We start from the raw sequence: 18,537 nt of genomic DNA on the forward strand, positions 1-18,537 counted from the left end.
TTAAATTTGGTATTGCTCTGTTTTAATTAAATGTAAAACGTATATATTTCATTGAGAGATTTAATGGTTATTTGATAGGCATCTCCACAGACAGGATGTGAGACTTTTTGTTGAATTTTGCAGTGACAGTGTCTTCACTAATAGTTTCAGGTAGATCAAGCTGCAGTCTGTACTTCTCGGCTACATCAATAACAAGGTCATCCTGTTTTGGAGGCAAACATACATAAGTTGTCAAAACTTGAATTAGCTTTTCACAAAATATAGAATACATATTAATTTCAAATTAGGTTCCTTTCTTTTATTCCATATGTATATATTTTGGGGGGGCAAAAAGTAGTTTGTAGATTTAATAATGTATACCTTCACTCTACTTGAGTGAGAAAAGGCCATTTTGTGCCCTAGGTCCATCTCTTTCACAGGCCATTTGCTGTTTTCACCATCATGGACAGTGCACAGCACAGTTTAGTTGCTTACGACACATAAGCTATTGGGTCAAAACATCAACATTTAAAAAGCAATTTTAATTGGATTAGTCAGCCCTAAGACTATGACTAATCCAATTAAAGGATAAACAAAGCAATATAGTTTGTAAATATTGAATAAGATGGTTCATCTATAAACAAGAATATACGAGACTGGAAAACATTTTGTGTTCTATGTAGCAAAGTGCAAATCAAAAATCACCTTTCATCATCATCCCTCAAACATTTTACTGTTATTTACTAAATGCTGAATTAGTGCAATAAATATACACACCATTCAAAACTAAATTTATTCTCCCTTTTGTAATATTTCATACTGTGAGGAGAAACGCTGTACAATTGCTCCCATTGTTTCTACTACTGGTGCTTTAAGCCAGTGAATGAGTGGGATTTTTCTGTAGTTATCATGGTGGATGATGTTAGTGCTGGAAAACTGAACATTTCCATTTTCTGCAACTGGTGTTGCAGCAAGCAGAGTGAAAAAACAACACTCTGTACATTGGTGATGTTCCCTCCACTCTGCTGCACTCCACCTTTGAGTATCGGTGTGACAATTTCCCACTTTTTCCTTCCAACAATCAACCTCAAAATTGATTTGAGATCGTTAATCAGAGTCGCCTTTGTAGTCTCTATGTAGAAGCTTTTGGATCCAATATGTCTGTCAATTTAAAATCTGCCAACCTAATAGGCAAATAATAAGCATTGTCAGATTACTAAGTAGCGCAGAATTGTTTAGCCTTAATTCAAATGAGAAACATACTACCAGTTTGATCTGAATTTGAACCGAGATCTTGGAAGTGATAGTTTGGTTTAATCCACAGTGTCAACAAACATTCAGGTCTGTTTAGTTTTCCAGCCTAGCCCTCTGCTTAGCATATCCATACAGCTACATGTTTTGAATGACGAATCTGGGCTAAATCTGTGCCCTATCATTGCAGAGATTGTTTGTTTACTGTTGGATCGTGTAGTCTACTGCAATTTTGGTGTCACAACTGCCCCTTTGACAAGTCAACAAACACTTTTTTTGGTCTTAAGATGCTATAAAAGTATAAACACAGGAATATTTCACATGCTGAATTACTTTCTTTGTGTACACTGATTGTTAGGAAGATGTAGCATCCATTGTTTCAAAAATGATATGAATTACTAATTAATCTGACTTCATGTTAAGTGGAAAGAAATATTACGTAGGCCATTGGGAAAGCTTTCCTCCTCCATGAGTTTTGTCTTGTGTGTACAAATGAAAAAAATGAATTTAGTCTATGGTGTTCCAAATCAGTAATTTGTGATACAAACACTGATTTAACAGTCTGTTTAACAGTATCAGACCACCCTACCACCAGCATATACCTTTGAAACACTGAGATCACACTCTTTGACAGAGAACACTCCAGGCAGCTCGACCGTCAATTGAATTATTTTTGCCTTTGCGTTTTCATCTTTAATGAGCAATAATTCATACTTTGGAGTCTCTACTTTAATGCCACTGTCAAATTCTGTACTTGAAATCTCTTCAATGAGTCCTGGTTTCTTAGGATGTTTGATATCACTCGGCAAACAAATTGGGGGATTATTTTCTTCATTTTCCTCGTCTGCTGATTTGAGCATTGCCAGTTGCTGAAGCAGTGAGACACCACTTTCTCCTGATGACATTTGCTTGGCAGTTTGCATAGGGTCAGCCTTTCCTGTCAGTCGTCGCTTCATCTGTTTTTCACTTCCTTTTAGTCTGTCTTTCAGTAGGGTGTAAGAGTGTGATAGTTGTACACAATGCTGCTCTTCAATATATTTTATAGCTAAACGAATCAATTGGTCCTTTTCCACAGGATCTTCATTTCCTTTCTTAAGAACTTCTGGGTTGTATGCAACATCGGTAACTGAATAAATCTCTGCAGAGGAAAAAAATGAATCAAAAAAAAATAGTCAAAGTAACTTTCTCCTCTACAGCAAGATGAAAGAACAATTCCTGTGTTTTGGTCGGTGCATATTATTGCCGAACTTTAGGGACATAGGTGACCAAAGCCCAGGTTGTTGCAAATGCTATTCTCAAGTCGATGCCACAAAGTGAACCAGAGTGAAAGAAAATTATGCCCTGAATTTATGTTGTACTCTCAGTATATCCTCCACAAACATCTAAAAATGTATGACTTTGAAATGTGCTGACTGTCGGGCAAAAATGGCCAGTGTTTTCCAAGCAGGAAAATTCCATAAACAGCAACTTTGCTGGTGGTTGAAAGACTAACGTTGCCCAGGTCATTGGAAGAATTATTTGCATTGAGTACCATTGCATGTCCTTGGTTAATGGAGATTCCCTATCCTAGTCTCTATCCATTGATCTTGTCTGGAATGAATATACCCCATGAGTGACTGATGCAAAGCTGTTATCTCTGTCAAATAATTTTGTGATGTCAAATGCCACATATTAATATTCAATAAATAATGACCTTTTCTCACCACCTACCTGTGCCCTCTACAGTTTCTTCCAACCTCCCTCCATCAAGAGGCACTGGATCTGATTCTGACTTTGGAGCAGGGACCCTACTCCAGGTGCAAAGATTTACATACAGTAACTTCTCATTCAATTCCTAGGAGATAAAAATTCATTGATTGCTCATTGACAGTTGTGTGAGCTTGCAATGGAAAGGCTTTCTGCAGAATTAACAAATGTGCAAAGACTGAGTACAATTCAATTTATAAAATGTTTTGAAGTCTCTGTAGTGCACATCTTTTATGTAAAAATTGAGATATAAACTATTTGAGTCAAACATCCTAACTGCTATAATCTAATTCATTTTGTTGAATCCACTTATCCCAATTTGGATTTTGTAGATGGCACAAAGATTTTGAGCACAATCTAAATCTAAAAATCTGAAATCTATTTTCTGCAAGGAAGCAGGAAGATCTGCCTGCATCCTAGCTAACATGCATCCCTCAACCCACACCATCAGAAACAGCTTATTCAGCCATTTGTTCATTGCTGTTTGTGGCATATTGCCGTGTGCAAGTTTGCTGCTGTGTTTGGCTATATAACAATAGCCACACTTTGGTTGCAAAGTACTTCAGGACATCCCGACGGGATGGGAACATTTATTTAGAAATAGTGTGCATACTTCCATTTTTAAAGTTGATCAATATTGCCATTGAGTATATGCAGATTCTGCAGGTAGCAAGTTTGGACTAATTTTCTAAATATTCAATTTAATTCAATTTTCATCAAAATCTAGCAGGTTAAAGAGGTAACTAAGAGTTCTTGTGCCACATGCAATAATATAAAAAATCAGGCACTAAACCTAACAGATACTGTACCAATATTCTTGTCTGAAAGCAGATGTAAGCCTCTGGTGGACTGAACTGCTTCATTCCCTCTTCTAGGTGATGCTGGATAAATTTTTGATATGCTTCGGGGCTGTTTTCAGACATATCATCCAGCAGACTCCATAGTTGATTTACTTGCTGCAACATCTCCTTTTCACACTGTTTAGTTGCCATTGCTACTGTGAATTCAAACGGTTAAAGTCTTTCTTAAAACTGTGTGCTAGATGGGGTTGGTAGGGCAGCTGTTCTGCAACCAAGTAAAAATGACACAATGTTATAGATTGATTTTCCATCAGAAAGCAGACTCAGGTATACCTTACACCATAAACAGGTCAAAGACCTAAAAAGTCATCAATGTTATTTGCATGTATACACCAGGAAAATTTCAAATGCATCTTGCATTTTTCAATACTTTTGACTCCATTATTTCACCAGAAGATTATTTCAAACGGTTTTCACCCTAAAATATTTAAATCTTACTATTCCTACTGGTGTGACTCATGTTTGATGTAGTATTTTGGGTTTACATTTTCTGCACTATTTAATGCTTTATTTAATTTGTTGCCTCACCTTAAGATTTTGAGACATGCTAAATGAATATTTTTCGTCAGTATTCACACAGGAAAAAGACAATGTTGTCGAGGAGAATACTGAGATACAGACTATTAGACTAGACGGGATTGAGGTTCATAAGGAGGAGGTGTTAGCAATTCTGGAAAGTGTGAAAATAGATAAGTCCCCTGGGCTGGATGGGATTTATCCTAGGATTCTCTGGGAAGCTAGGGAGGAGATTGCAGAGCCTTTGGCTTTGATCTTTATGTCGTCATTGTCTACAGGAATAGTGCCAGAAGACTGGAGGATAGCAAATGTTGTCCCCTTGTTCAAGGAGGGGAGTAGAGACAACCCTGGTAATTATAGACCAGTGAGCCTTATTTTGGTTGTGGGTAGTGTTGGAAAGGATTATAAGAGATAGGATTTATAATCATCTAGAAAGGAATAATTTGATTAGGGATAGTCAACACGGTTTTGTGAAGGGTAGGTCGTGCCTCACAAACCTTATTCAGTTCTTTGAGAAGGTGACCAAACAGGTGGATGAGGGTAAAGCAGTTGATGTGGTGTATATGGATTTCAGTAAAGTGTTTGATAAGGTTCCCCATGGTAGGCTATTGCAGAAAATACGGAGGCATGGGATTGAGGGTGATTTGGCGGTTTGGATCAGAAATTGGCTAACTGTAAGAAGTCAGGGTGGTGGTTGATGGGAAATGTTCATCCTGGAGTTCAGTTACTAGTGGTGTACCACAAGGATCTGTTTTGGGGCCACTGCTGTTTGTCATTTTTATAAATGACCTGGATGAGGGCGTAGAAGGATGGGTTAGTAAATTTGCGGATGACACTAAAGTCGGTGGAGTTGTGGATAGTGTGGAAGGATGTTGCAGGTTACAGAGGGACCTAGATCAGCTGCAGAGCTGGGCTGAGAGGTGGCAAATGGAGTTTAATGCGGAAAAGTGTGAGGTGATTCACTTTGGAAGGAGTAACAGGAATACAGAGTACTGGGCTAATGGTAAGATTCTTGGTAGTGTGGATGAACAGAGAGATCTCGGTGTCCATGTGCATAGATCACTGAAAGTTGCCACCCAAGTTGATAGGGTTGTTAAGAAGGAATACGGTGTGCTAGGTTTTATTGGTAGAGGGATTGAGCCTCGGAGCCATGAGGTCATGTTGCAGCTGTACAAAACTCTGGCGCGGCCGCACTTGGAGTATTGCGTACAGTTCTGGTTGCCGCATTATAGGAAGGATGTGGAAGCATTGGAAAGGGTGCAGAGGAGATTTACCAGGATGTTGCCTGGTATGGAGGGAAGGTCTTATGAGAAAAGGCTGAGGGACTTGAGGCTGTTTTCGTTCGAGAGAAGAAGGTTAAGAGGTGACTTAATAGAAACATACAAGATGATCAGAGGATTAGATAGGGTGGACAGCGAGAGCCTTTTTCCTCGGATGGTGATGGCTAGCACGAGGGGACATAGCTTTAAATTGAGGGGTGAGAGATATAGGACAGATGTCAGTGGTAGGTTCTTTACTCAGAGTAATAAGGGCATGGAATGCCCTGCCTGCAACAGTAGTAGACTCGCCAACTTTAAGGGCATTTAAATGGTCATTGGATAAACATATGGATGATAATGGAATAGTGTAGGTTAGATGGGCTTCAGATTGGTTTCACAGGTCGGCGCAACATCGAGAGCCGAAGGGCCTGTACTGCGCTGTAATGTTCTATGTTCTATTGTAAGTGGTTCTTTGTGCCCTTCTGATTTCTGACCAATGTCTAATATGATTCTGTGGCAAAGCATGAATTTTGATCTGCTAATTTGGGAAGAACGCAGGAAAGTATGCCATATTCCAGAAAGTTAGCTGAAAAAGGGATATAACTAGAGCCAGTATTTACATATTTTTATAAGCATTTTGTCACAGAGATGCACATTACAAATATACATGTCATAGTGCAACATTGTTTCAATCTGTTCCTCTTTGTAGGGGTGTAAATGAATCCCTAGCTAATGTTCAGAATTGCATAGTGTTTGCCAAATTGGCCTTTATTTCAAGAGAGTTTGAGTACATAAGTAAAGATATTTGCAGCAACTGTATACAGCCTTGGTGAGACTGCAGCTAGAATGTTGTGTACAGTTGTGGTCATTTTTCCTAAGGTAGGATATAGTTATTATAAAGGGAATGCAACAAACGTTCACCAGACCAATTCTCAGGATTGTGTTATAAAGAGTTTGTGGAGATTGGGTCTATATTCTCTAGTGTAGAAAAATAAAGAGTGATCTCACTGAAGCTTCCAAAATTCTTAGCTGAACAGGGTAGATGCAGGATGGATGGTTGCCCTGGGTTGGGGGTCTAGAACCGGGGGCTCACACTCAGAAGTTGGCCATTGAGCACTTAAATGAGGATGAATCTCATCATTCAGAGGGTAGTTTGACTTCAGCATTCTCTGCCCCCAAGGATTACAGAGACTCAGTTATTACATATATTCAAGACAGTGATCGATAAATTTCCAGATATTAAACATTTCACTTGACATGAGGACAGTATGGGAGTATGGCGTTGAGGGAGCAATCAGCCATGATCTAGTTTACTGGCAAAGTAGACTCAAGGATTTGAATGACTTGTAGTTAACAAAGTGGAGTTGAGACAAGATGGGCTATAACCTTATTGAATAATAGACAGCTTCAAGGAGCAGTAGTCTACTTCTGTTTCTATTGTTATGTTTCTAACAAATAATTATTAGAAAACATTATTCTATCTTCCCAAACTGCTCCCATTAATACCTTGAAACTTTCAAATTAAACCACTTCTTAAACTTCTAAATTCCAGAGAATATAACTTGTAATTTCCCTTTATAACTTAATCATTGGAGTCCAGATATTATTCTATAAATTTAAGCTACGCTCTTTCCAAAACAAAAATCCTGCCTAAAGTGTGTTGACCAGAACTAATCAGGTGTATTCTACCAACCAGGAGTTTGTACAGCTAAAGAATAGCTTTTACCCCTTTGTACATTTCATTAGCCTTTTTGATTATTATCTGCACTTGTTGTAAGCAATGAATTGAAGTAATCTTTGGGTAAATGTTAAAATCATAATTTAAATATTATAGAATGCATGTGAAAATTAGCTTAATGCAAATCCTTCACACTCCCAGGCATTATACTTTGTACTTCGTTTTAAAATTGATTAATCTTTATAACAATGTGTTCTTGTACCGCTTTCTCCGTCATGCATTTTTCTAGATTCTCCGTTATCACTGTGGTGGATTTCTGGGGCAGTTGTGCCCTCGATCAGCGTCAATGACAATTGCTGGAAGCTGGGCAGTTAGAAATTGTTTGATAAAAGTTACAGCTACTGATTACACATAAAGCTGAAGGAGACCGTATGCTATCAAATAATCTCTTACGTCATTGACACTGCATACCAGATTTAGCATAAGCTCTTTACGATATAGTTTTCTCTAAAATCCTTAGGTCCTAATTCACCTCATTTGTTCCTTGAGGTTGTGAGTTAATTCTCATCCCCATTCTAACCAGGCGTGAAGACATTTCTCCTGAATTCCCTGATTGGATTATTGAAGGTGGAGCCTTTGTTCTGGGGTGTGATGGTAATTAGACCATAAAAGCCATTGAAGGATGAGTTCCTTGGTGACACACACCATCAAGAAGCAACGCCACTGGGATCCCACCAGCGCTCTGACTGGCTCCATGCCAACCAGTCACAACGTGGCTGAGTTGCGGCCAATTCATTTCGAGCCAATCAGAAGACGAGGGATCGAGATGTGCTCTCCTGATAGGTTAAACTTTGGTCCAACGAGAAACAGCACTAAGTAGGAAAGCCTGAAATCTAAAATGTAAAGATTTCATCCAAACGTAAATAAATTTCAAACTGCTCTGGTGTATCGCTGGTAATGTCCTTACCTCTGGGATAGAAGAACCTGGGTTCAAGTCCTACCTTTTCCTGAGTTGGGTCACACCACCCTGAAGGGAATCATAGGGCGGGAGGAAGCCATTCGGCCCGTCTCCTTCCCCTGTACTGGTGCTATCACCTGGTGCCAACCTCCTGCATTTTCCCCCAAATCCTTGCACCACGTTTCTATCCGAATAACGGACAATGTCTCAGTAAATATTGCCTCAGGAGTTCCAGACCCTAACTACTCACTGCCTGAAAAATGCTGCTTTTTCTCCACCCCCCTTCCCCCTTACTTCATTTACCCATCACTTATTTTTAAAAAAGAAACCGGTTGGTTAGAAAATGTACAAACAAATGTCACCGAAGATCATCCTTCATCACGGAGGACGACGCCGATGTTCCGCCGCTTCGACCCGAAGCGCCTCCGTTGCCCCGGCAACTCTTCGCGACCTTCGACCCGGAAGGTATCTCCGCAAAACACGACCCCGCGGGCAAAGAACAAAACTTCACCGTCGTCCAGGAGGGATTAAGAAAAGTATAAAACCCTTCGTGACGGACGATTAGAAGCTTTTGTCTGAAAGGTGACCCTCCCCGTTTCAATTTTGATGATGTAGCTCGTTGATCATTCCCACCTCCCCCAAACCGACACCCCAAAGGTGAGTATATTTACAGGCCTCAGCAATAAATGTAAGATGCTGATGATGGATTTTTGTTATTCTTCTTCATGGTTCTCGCCGGTGGAGGAGGAGCTGAGACTGATTTTGGATTTGCTCGGGATAGGTGGGATGTTTAGTTCCGGAGGGAATGCGTTTGTCTGCGGGCTTCGCCGGAGCGGTGTGAGGGTGGCACCGACTTCCGGTCAGGGTGCAGGGACGATGCAAGCGGCCTGAGGGCTCCCGGGGGCCAGGCCGGGCCGGGCCAGGCTAGGCCAGGCTAGGGAGAGAGAGAGAGAAAGAGAGCTCGGCAGGTAAAAGAAACCCGCCGGTTAAAGCCTCAGCGGACCCGGAGGGTTAAAGCTGCTCCTCAGCCCCACTTCTGGCTCCTTATTGAGGTTTTAAATGAAGCGAAGATTTACTCATTCCCCTGCACATTGATGTGGCGTCCAGGCCATTTGCACCCATTGAGCCTACTCGACGTTCCTCATCTGGCTGTGACCTTACTTTCACTTTCTCGCCTGCCCCACACTCCCATTACCCCTGACTCCCGAAAAATCTGTCTTAGCCCTGACACCCTTCCACCCCCCCCACCACCAAAAATCCCACACTCTTCCCTCCCCAGGAAAGAAACCCAGACTCCCTAAAAATCTGCCTAAATCCAGCCTGATCCCCTCATCACCCCAACTCTGTCAAAATCCGTTTAATCTGGCCCTGTCCCTCCAAAAAATCCCCGACTCCCTAAAAATCTGTCTAATTCAGCCCTGTTCAAAATGGTAACCAATCTCTGACAGAAAATCAATCTTCCTCATTACCACTTTCAATGTGAGTTTCCGTATCTTGAAACTGTAAGTCCTAGCTGTAGATTCCAATCCCTCACGTTTTCTTACCATCTATGCTGTCAAGCCCTCGGTGTCGGATTGTATGGTAGAGGTGTTTAGAAGAGAATAGGATATTTATACAAAGAATAAAATTTTTGCAGGAAGGGTTGTTGTGGCACAGTGGTAGCGTCCCTAACTCAAGTCCCACCTGCTCCAGATGTAGTATCTAAACATATCTGAATAAGTTGGTTAAAAATGTCTAAAATGTTTCAGGACAGTGACGAAGAGGAGAGAAAATGGGATTAGCTGTGTTTCCTCTCAAAGTGAGCTGGTGCATGCATGGAATGCCAAATGACCTCTTCCTGAACCACAACCATTCTATGATTGTCACAGCATCCCCATATCTTTTTGACTCTCCTTGTGACCATAAATCTGTTGTTTTGATCAAAAAATCTCTTGGTGGACTGATATATTTACTGCAGTCAAATTGCATAAAAGCATAAAATTATACAAGAAAATCTCAAACAGCATCCGGGAAGAAAGTTTGATGATCTTAGATCAGAACATTACTGAACTACAGACAGACAAATAAGCAAACATTTTTCCCTACTGATTCAGTAAGTGGAAGAGCTTTTGTACATTGAAAGAAAAGTCTCTTCATGGCAAAAGCAAAATATTTTGGGTGTCGTAGTATTATAGATATTCTGAGAAGGCAGCAAATGCTGGAAATACTCAGCAGGTTAGGCAGCATTTGTGGAGAGAGAAACACGCAACACTTCAGTTCTGTGATCCTTCATCTGAACTTACAATTGTTAGAAATGTAATATGTTTTAGGGAAGTTGAAGTGTAAATGATAGGGCAGCAGTCACTTGGTCACAAAATAAAGGTGCAAAAGAAAGGATCAAGAGATAAAAGCTGAAATAGTGAAAATGCGTATACACACATGAGGGCAGAGGATATTTCTTAAAATTGTTGTGCAAAATGTTGAGCTTCAATGGAAAAGCCCAAGGACAGAAAAGTCACAGTGGAAACAAGATGGGAGAATTGAAATGACAAGTGACAGGAAGCTCAGAATCATGCTTGAGGACTGAATGAAAGTATTCACCCAGTTTTAATGGCTTTTCAGTTAGTAGCTCAGGATTAGATGTACTTATTGAACATCCACAGTTCATGCATTGTTGCAAAGAGAGGAATGATCAGTAGAAAATCAGAAATTATTTATTCAATTTTCTACACATTAGAAATATCAACACTGCAATAAAAAAATCTCTGGTAATATCTTAAGTGTCCTGCTCCTAATATCATTTTTATTTTCTGGGTGAGGATTATTTTTAAATTATTCATGTTTTAGTTGACACAAATTCTCTAAAGTTTCCACTAATCTTCACAAGCCAAATGAATACTAATCTAATCTAGGCTTCAGCAGGATCCAATAAAGAGCAGCAGACATGATTATCTGTTTGAGTTATGTAAACCCTCGAGACAAAAGTCTGAGGCCCTGTAAATTCTGCTGTTTCAGTCCGTTATGTTTGATAAATGTTTCAAACATTTTCAGTTACACAGAGGCTATTTCCTCCAGGTTTTCTCAACTTTTTCCTGTTCTGAAGGCAGCGATTGTTCCAAAGGTTATGGCAACAGGATTTCCAAGCAGCATTCAACCATTCCTTTCCATGTGCGATTCTAGTATGTGGATGGTCAGCGAAATACTTGGCCATATAATATCACAGACAAGACTATTGTCTTCAACCTGCAAATCATTCCAGTAACGGTTGCTGGGCAGCGCAGTGATCAAGGTTCTTGGTTTTTCTCTCTCATTTAGCTTGCATTAAAGAAAAATGTTAACTATTCAAAAATGGCAAAGATTGTGGCAAGCAATTTGTAGCTCCTCCACTGTGATTTAGGCTGAAACTTAGATTGATTTTTTTTTTCTTTATTTAGCAGAACAGCCACGATGGCTCGAATTCCCGTGGGCAAAGTTCTTCTGCGAAACGTCATTCGTCACACAGACGCACACAACAAGGTAAATTTGGTCCATTTAAGTTTGTAAATTCAAATTAAGAATGTTTCAGTGTGACAATACTTGCACAAAATAATCTTTCAGTTGGAAAATAATCTTACTGCATTATGTAGACTACGGATCTGTACTGTCATATTTAATCATTCTAGTTTATAGTTTTATATTTAGTAACATTGCAACATACCATGGAGTAGGTAACTAAACATTATAATTTTTAGAATTGATTTTCAAATGCGTATTCATATTGTCACAACTGCAGGATATCTCATGTTTAATTGGAATTTCTTAAGGATCTCTTACTTCCATTTGTTTTTATGCTGCCGCCAACAAAACCTGCATGTGTGTAACACTTTTTAGTTAGGTATCCCAAGATGCTTCATAGGAGCAGTATAAAGCAAAATTTGACATTGGGAATGTAGGGTGATACAGTCAATTATGCTATAACACGTTCCGGCAACGCGAATTGGCTATAATGCAACTAACGAAGAGGCAAATGCTATTTCTAAAACGCGTACTTGTCTTGGCTATAACGTGATTCCATCAGTGCTGCTCATCCTGGATAATGCGGCAAGCCATCCTCCCACCGTTGGTGAACTTTCTGAAAACATCTAAGTGCTATTTCTACCCCCAAACACAACCTATGGACCAGGGTGCAGTAGCACCTTTTCAAGCTTATTATTTAAGGTGCACATTTAAGAGGCTGATTGCAGCCACTGAGGGGGATAACGACATGTTCTTCAATTTTGAAAGATCTTTAACATCAAGAATACAATTCACATCATAGTGGAGGCCTGGGATGATGTCAGTAAGGACTGCTTGCATGCAGTTTGAGGGAAATTTCTCCCAGATTTTTTTCAAGATTTTAAATCAAGATTTTGCTGTGTCAGAGGAGCTCCCAAGAATCAAAGAACATTGTGTTACTCTTGCAAAACAAGTTGGATTTGAAGAAGTGGAGAGTGAGGATGTTGAAGAGCTCCTTGAGTCCCACAGTGAAGACCTCTCTACAGCTGGTCTACAACAACTTGTCACTGAGGGGGTAGTGGAAGCTGGAAATGAAGAAGATGAAGTCCAGGATGCAGCACCACGAGAGCTTTCCACTTCTGTTTTGTCCTCTATCCTGAGGGAAATTGAGAAGCAGTTGCAGCTCTTAGAGGACGAAGATTACAATGTAGAATGGAGCAGGGTAGCAGTTTGTGGAATAAGATCTTATTTGACACCCTATGAACAACTTTTTCATGAAAGAAGAAAATGGGCAAGGCAGCAAAACCTGGATGTCTTTTTTAAGCCAACCCCCAAGAAACAGTCAGAAGACAATGAACCACAGCCATCCGCTTCTAGATTAACGATTTTTCACCCTAACCCTGCAACCACAACTGTACCTTAAGGTGATGATGATGATGACTACGACCCTCAGCCCCTGCATTGACAACAGAGCAACCTCAAAACCTCCTCCCCCATCAAGTCATCTTGACTTTTGTTTTTCAAGGTAAGGTGTTAAATTTACGTTTATTTCATTATTAGATATGAATTAAAAAATTATTCAAACTGTACTATCCTTTGTGTGAGGCTTTTGAGTGATTTTGAGTATTATTTGGTGGTCTGCCCCTAACCCTGCTTTTCCCATAGATTCCGTTATTTTTATAGTGCGACTTTCTATAACACGATGTTTTGCACGAGCGCAACTATCGCAGTTTAGCAGAACCGACTGTTGTAGGCCAAATGACCGTAAATTTGGACAGAGAGTAGGTTTAAAGGAAATCTAAAATGGCTAAAAGAGAGGTAAGAGGTTCAAAGGTCAGAGCTTTAGAGATTAGAGCCATGGCAGCTGAAGATATGATGACCTATGTTGGAGAAGTTACAGTCAGGGGTATGCAAGAAGTCTGAATTGGAGGAGCAAAGGTTGTTCAGACAGGTGTAGGACTGGAGAAGTTTACAGATGTGGAGAGCTGAGGCCACGTGGAGAGCTGAGGCCATGAAGGGCTTTAAAAACCAGGTTGAGAATTTTTAAAATCAGTGCTGTGCTCAATTTGAGAGTCAGTAGAAGTTAATGAGCACAGGGGCGATGAGTGAATGGAGCTTTGTGAGAGTTAAGATATGTGTGGCAGAGTTTAGGATGATCACAAGTTTATGGAGCGTATAAGATATGAGGTTGGGCGGGCATGTATTGGAATCATTGTGAAGGAGTGAACATTGTCATTAGATATAAATTGAGGATGGGTTATGAATGCATTTTCATGTAGTGGATCAGTAAATGAACATTAACTAATGATTTTAATTGGAGTTACTCCATGCATTTCTGGACTGTGCAGTTATTGGCAAATAAGGAAAGTATAAACAATGTTTTGAAATTTTGAAGTACATCGTGGAGTTGTAGCATATAAACAGGACATGCTGGAAACATTGAAAGGTCACTGACCTGAAACATGAACTTTGTTTCTGACTTCACAGATGATGCTTGACTTGTTGAGTATTATCAGAATTTATCATTTTTATTTCAATTTACAGTACCTGGAGTAAGGGGCAGAATCAGATGTCCAGTAGATTTGATTACTTTCAGTGAGAGAAGTGACCCAGAAAGGTTGGCTTCCATTATTAGATATAACAGTGATCTTTTTCTCACTGTAGAAGAACCAAAATGTTACAAAAATTCAATTGCTATATTTCCCTATCTTTGCTCCATTTGTTCTCGGTCTGCAGCCTCAGACTATTTTGCTTATTTTTTCCTACCCGAGCTGGATAAAAAGTTCCATAATTCTAAACACGATTCAACTCAAGAATTTCTGACCCAGAGCCTAGAATTTTGCAGTTTGAGCTACTGACCTAGTCAGCTAGCTGACTCATTTCAATCAACTCGGCAGAATGCCATTTTTTTTCATAAATCTCTTCTGATTTTCGTTTTTGCAGATTCAAGAAGAGTCAGAAATGTGGAAAATTAGAGAAAAAGAGAAGCAAACACATGAGATGAGACTTTTCCAGCGGAGAAGGAAATCCTGTGAGAGTTTGCCGGGGTAAGTATCTAATCCTGTTCTTTTGAAGAAACAGGTGCTGAGGATAAAATTAAGTTCCTTTCCTCCTTACAGCAGTATTCGGAGAAGCTGACCTGTAATTGTGGATGAGATACACAAGTCCTCAAAATCCATCTTTCATTGTATGTTTTTGAGAGATTTTTAACTGTGGCATACACTGATTTTATTTTTTTAAAAATGCATTTGAATTTAATTGTTTTTATTCCTGTCAGTATACTGGGTCTGGAAGCTCATGACTACGCGTTCATAAATCAAAGTTCAAAGTGTTAGGAATGGAGGTCTTCTACTGAGATCTGGGGAATTTAGCCTTGAGCAAGGTTCTATACAACAAAAACAGAAAGTGCTGGAGAAACTCAGCAGGTCTGGCAGCATCTGTAGAGAGATAAACAGTTAACATTTTGAGCCCAGACGTTCTGACAAAGGGTCACTGGATTTGAAATGTTAACACTGGTTCTCTCTCTCTGTAGATGCTGCCAGACCTGCTGAGTTTCTCCAGCACTTTCTGTTCTTGTTTCAGATTTCCAGCATCTGCAGTTCTTCGTTCTTATCTATACAAACAAGGCTGATCTGAGTAAAGGCATCACTTGCTGTGGGGCAAAGAAAGGGAGACCAACTGGCCCCAATCTCTGCTGATTTAGCTGATCTTCTCTTGGGACAGAGTTGGACTGTGTCAGTCATACCCAACAGACTGGGTGAGGAAGCAACTCCTTGATCGCCATCTCCTGACTCTATTAAAAAAGTAGTAAAGGCAGGTAAGTAAGGACACAGGAAATTGTTCAACTATAATGCTGTGCGCAGTCAATTATCTTGTTAATGCACACTAACAGGTCATACCCTTTAACCTACTTGGTCACAGGATAGTATTGGCAAAGATATTGTTACCACATCTACTACTTTGAATGTTAAAATTGAATGTGTGGGAAGCATAAACAAAAGATAGGAACAAAAGTGAGTTATGTCCTTATTAAAACAATGCTGATCTGAACCAGCAATAGAATGCGGTGTGATGGGTACGATGAAGAAGATGAAGAGAAAGAGAGAACAGCAAACTCTGCTGCTCGTAAGTCATTGACCACTCCACAAGATGAGCGTGAAACAAGATACTGGACAAAGAAGCTGTATGAGTTTGAAGCAAGTGATCCGAACAGGTGTGCTTCTTCACATCTTTTCTTAACTGACAGGAAGTGCTGTGTTTTTTGGGTGAAGTTGTGAAACAGAAATTAGTTTGAATTTTGTTGTAGCAGATTACATTTATTCATCTCTTTTTAGAAGAAAAGTCTCATTTTGGTAGTTGAAATTTGCTTTTACTGTTCCAAAGGTTGACTTAAAGATAATTGGAAATAGTTGACTTTGAATTAAGAAATGTCGAATGTATTTTGGGGAAATATGCACTTTGAAATATGCCTGAAATATTTATCTGATTCTCATAGAACTGTAAATTTTGTATTAAAAATGAGCATGCTACAAGTTGAAAGCAAAAACAGGCAAAAGTGGTAGCCAAGGGTCAATATTGGATCACAATTTTTGTCCTTGAATTTCACTTGAACCATAGCCACTTTGTAAATTTCTTTTCCCTTATACATAACTTTTCCTAAATTGGAGACCAACTTTCAAGCTAATATTCTTGAGCGTTCTGCCTTTTAAGGATATCCATCCTATAAATTTGCTTTATATTCCATTTTGGGAGGCACTATTAGAAAAGGTATGTTTCTCAGAAGCGTACCATCAGCCATAATTTAATGGTGGAGCAGACTCGATGTGCTGAATGACCCAATCCTGTGTCTATATCTTATGGTCTTATGAAGAAGCTGTAGAGAAAAAAACAAGTTATGCTTCGATTAATCATTATCATTGCTGGTCGAGTAAGTTGATGATCTTTTTCTCAGACAGTTTCAAAATCAAGTACTGGCAATTGCTGACTATTTTAACTGATTGATCAGTTTTTGTGTACAATTGATTGGTTCTAGACAACTCCCTTTGAAGACAGCTGTTTCATTTACAGAACGTTATGTAGATATTCTCAGCAGCAGCTTTGCTGCAGTCAAAAACATTTGTTTTCCATGAATTATACAAGATTCAGAGCATGTTAATCTGGTGAGAGAGTCTAAAGGGTTAGTCACATTGTTTAAAATTATTACTGCACAGACCATTTGATAAAATCAGATTGGCAGCTTGATAGCAAGACAACTCAGCAAACCTGAGGTAATTTATCTCTGTGTTCCTCAAGTAGTGAGCAGTGCGTTTTGGGCTGCCAGTGGGCACAGAAAAAGCTGAATGATTTCTGTTGGGGAAGAAAGGGCAAGTCTTGTCAATGAGTCATTGTGGGCCTGTTCTTAGTGGCTGATTACAGAACAGCGTCGTCACTGGGATGGGGCTGTTCACTGAATTGCCACCTTGGACAGGAGAAGGCAGAAATGGGTGTAAAAAATGAAGTCAATTGTGTATCACCTCAGTTTCCCAAATCACTGGCGCACTAAATTGTGCATCAATCCTTCAGGAAATGCTGAACGAAACTGTGAAATTTTCTCCCTAGAGTCATTCCACTTTTGTGCTGAGGTGGCTCTCACTATTGCTACTCACCTAAGGTCATAGAGTTATGCAGCACGGAAATGGACCCTTTGGTCCAACTTGTCCATACTGACCAGAATTCCTTAACTGGTCTAGTCCCATTTACCAACATTTCATCCATAACCCTCTTAAACCCTTCCTATTCATATACCCATCCAGATACCTTTTAAATGTCATAATTTTGTACCCACCTCCACCACTTACCCTGACAGCTTGTTCCATACATGCACTGCCCTCTGTGTGAGAGAGTTGTTCTTCAGGTCCCTTTTAAATCTTTCCCTCTCACCTATGCCCTCTAGTTTTGGACTCCCCTATACTGAGAAAAAGACCTTGGTTATTCACCCTATCCATGCCACTGCTAATTTTATATACCTCTATAAGATCACCCCTCAGCTTCCAATGCTCCAAGGACAAAAGTCCCAGCCTATTCAGTCTGTTCCTATGGCTCAAACCTTCCAATCCGGTAGCATCCTTGTAAATCTTTTCTGCACGCTTTCAAGTTTAACAACATCTTTCCTACAGCGAGGAGACTAAAATTGAAGAGAAGAAAACAGAAGTTGCTGGATAAGCACAGAGTTAACTCTCATTTCTCTCAGTAGATGCTGCCAGACTGGCTTGGCTTAAATAGGAACCTTATGTTTTTGTCTCTGATTTACAGAATTCACAGTTCATTTGGTTTTTATCGACCAGAACTGAATGCAGTATTCTAAAATTAGCCTTACCAATGTTCCGTAGAGCCAAAACATGATATCCCAATTCCGATACTCAATGCATTGACCAAAGGCAAGCATTCTAAATGCCTTCTTCACTATCCTGTCTACCTGCAACTCCACTTTCAAGGAACTATGATGGCAGAGGTTTATTAACTTGACAAAGCACAATAAGAGACAGGTGGCATGTGCTAGAATAAGATGATGTCTCCTGTTCTAGTTGTTGTTAATCATTAAGGCTGATAGTGAGAAGGAGCTAGGTCTTCCATTTGCTGAAAGAATTACTGGAACCTAGAGGAGCAGTCAGACACCTAAGCTCTTTTAGTGTACTACTCAAGAACTTGTCCGATTGGTATTGATGCAGGTCTAGGAGAGGGTAGGTTTCCTTCTTTACTAACAATAGGACAGTGCATGCATTACAAGAGGATAGACATTGTAAGGCTTCAATAAAATAAAGTTTGGAATTTTAAATTTGCACACGCACAATTATTATG

General features: G+C 39.7%; 2 protein-coding genes across 19 annotated transcripts in view; one reads left to right on the forward strand and one right to left on the reverse strand.

The window, feature by feature from the left end:
• On the reverse strand, window positions 1-8,775 carry pih1d2 (PIH1 domain containing 2). Of its 8 annotated transcripts, none has more exons than XM_048615325.1 (5): window positions 8,610-8,775; window positions 3,786-3,970; window positions 2,941-3,064; window positions 1,833-2,368; window positions 1-202 (listed from the first exon to the last, which is right to left on the reverse strand). In XM_048615325.1, exons 1-5 carry the CDS (start codon window positions 8,617-8,619, stop codon window positions 68-70), a joined length of 990 nt encoding a protein of 329 aa, XP_048471282.1. In that variant the 5' UTR covers window positions 8,620-8,775; the 3' UTR covers window positions 1-67. The 8 variants fall into 8 exon arrangements, with proteins under 8 accessions (XP_048471282.1, XP_048471281.1, XP_020385922.2 ...); XM_048615324.1 differs by having other exon boundaries at window positions 3,786-3,973; XM_020530333.2 differs by having other exon boundaries at window positions 3,786-4,036.
• The window catches only part of nkapd1 (NKAP domain containing 1), a 26,911-nt gene continuing 17,116 nt past the window's right edge, over window positions 8,743-18,537 (forward strand). For 4 of the 11 annotated variants that reach the window (XR_007265337.1, XR_007265336.1, XR_007265335.1 and 1 more), the window contains exons 1-4: window positions 9,089-9,215; window positions 11,661-11,742; window positions 14,644-14,747; window positions 15,755-15,913. Coding sequence is in view for 8 of the 11 variants with exons in the window: in XM_048615330.1 (XP_048471287.1) it covers window positions 11,674-11,742; window positions 14,644-14,747; window positions 15,755-15,913 (332 nt within the window). In the remaining 3 variants the exon portion in view is untranslated. Of the gene's footprint in view, window positions 8,905-9,088; window positions 9,216-11,301; window positions 11,516-11,660; window positions 11,743-14,643; window positions 14,748-15,423; window positions 15,518-15,754; window positions 15,914-18,537 lie in introns of those variants that run through there. The other 7 variants (XM_048615331.1, XM_048615332.1, XM_020530361.2 and 4 more) reach the window with 7 other exon arrangements.

The sequence above is a fragment of the Rhincodon typus genome, chromosome 32 (assembly GCF_021869965.1).
Source record: "Rhincodon typus isolate 14 chromosome 32, sRhiTyp1.1, whole genome shotgun sequence".
Classification (NCBI taxonomy): domain Eukaryota; kingdom Metazoa; phylum Chordata; class Chondrichthyes; order Orectolobiformes; family Rhincodontidae; genus Rhincodon; species Rhincodon typus.

Excerpts from the sequence above, each read along its gene's own strand:
- pih1d2 (XM_048615323.1), bottom strand. Across the intron at positions 2,369-2,940 it reads AGAAACTGTAGAGGGCACAG|AGATTTATTCAGTTACCGAT; the intron begins GTAGGTGGTGAG and ends TTTCCTCTGCAG. Across the intron at positions 203-1,832 it reads GTGATCTCAGTGTTTCAAAG|GATGACCTTGTTATTGATGT; the intron begins GTATATGCTGGT and ends CCTCCAAAACAG.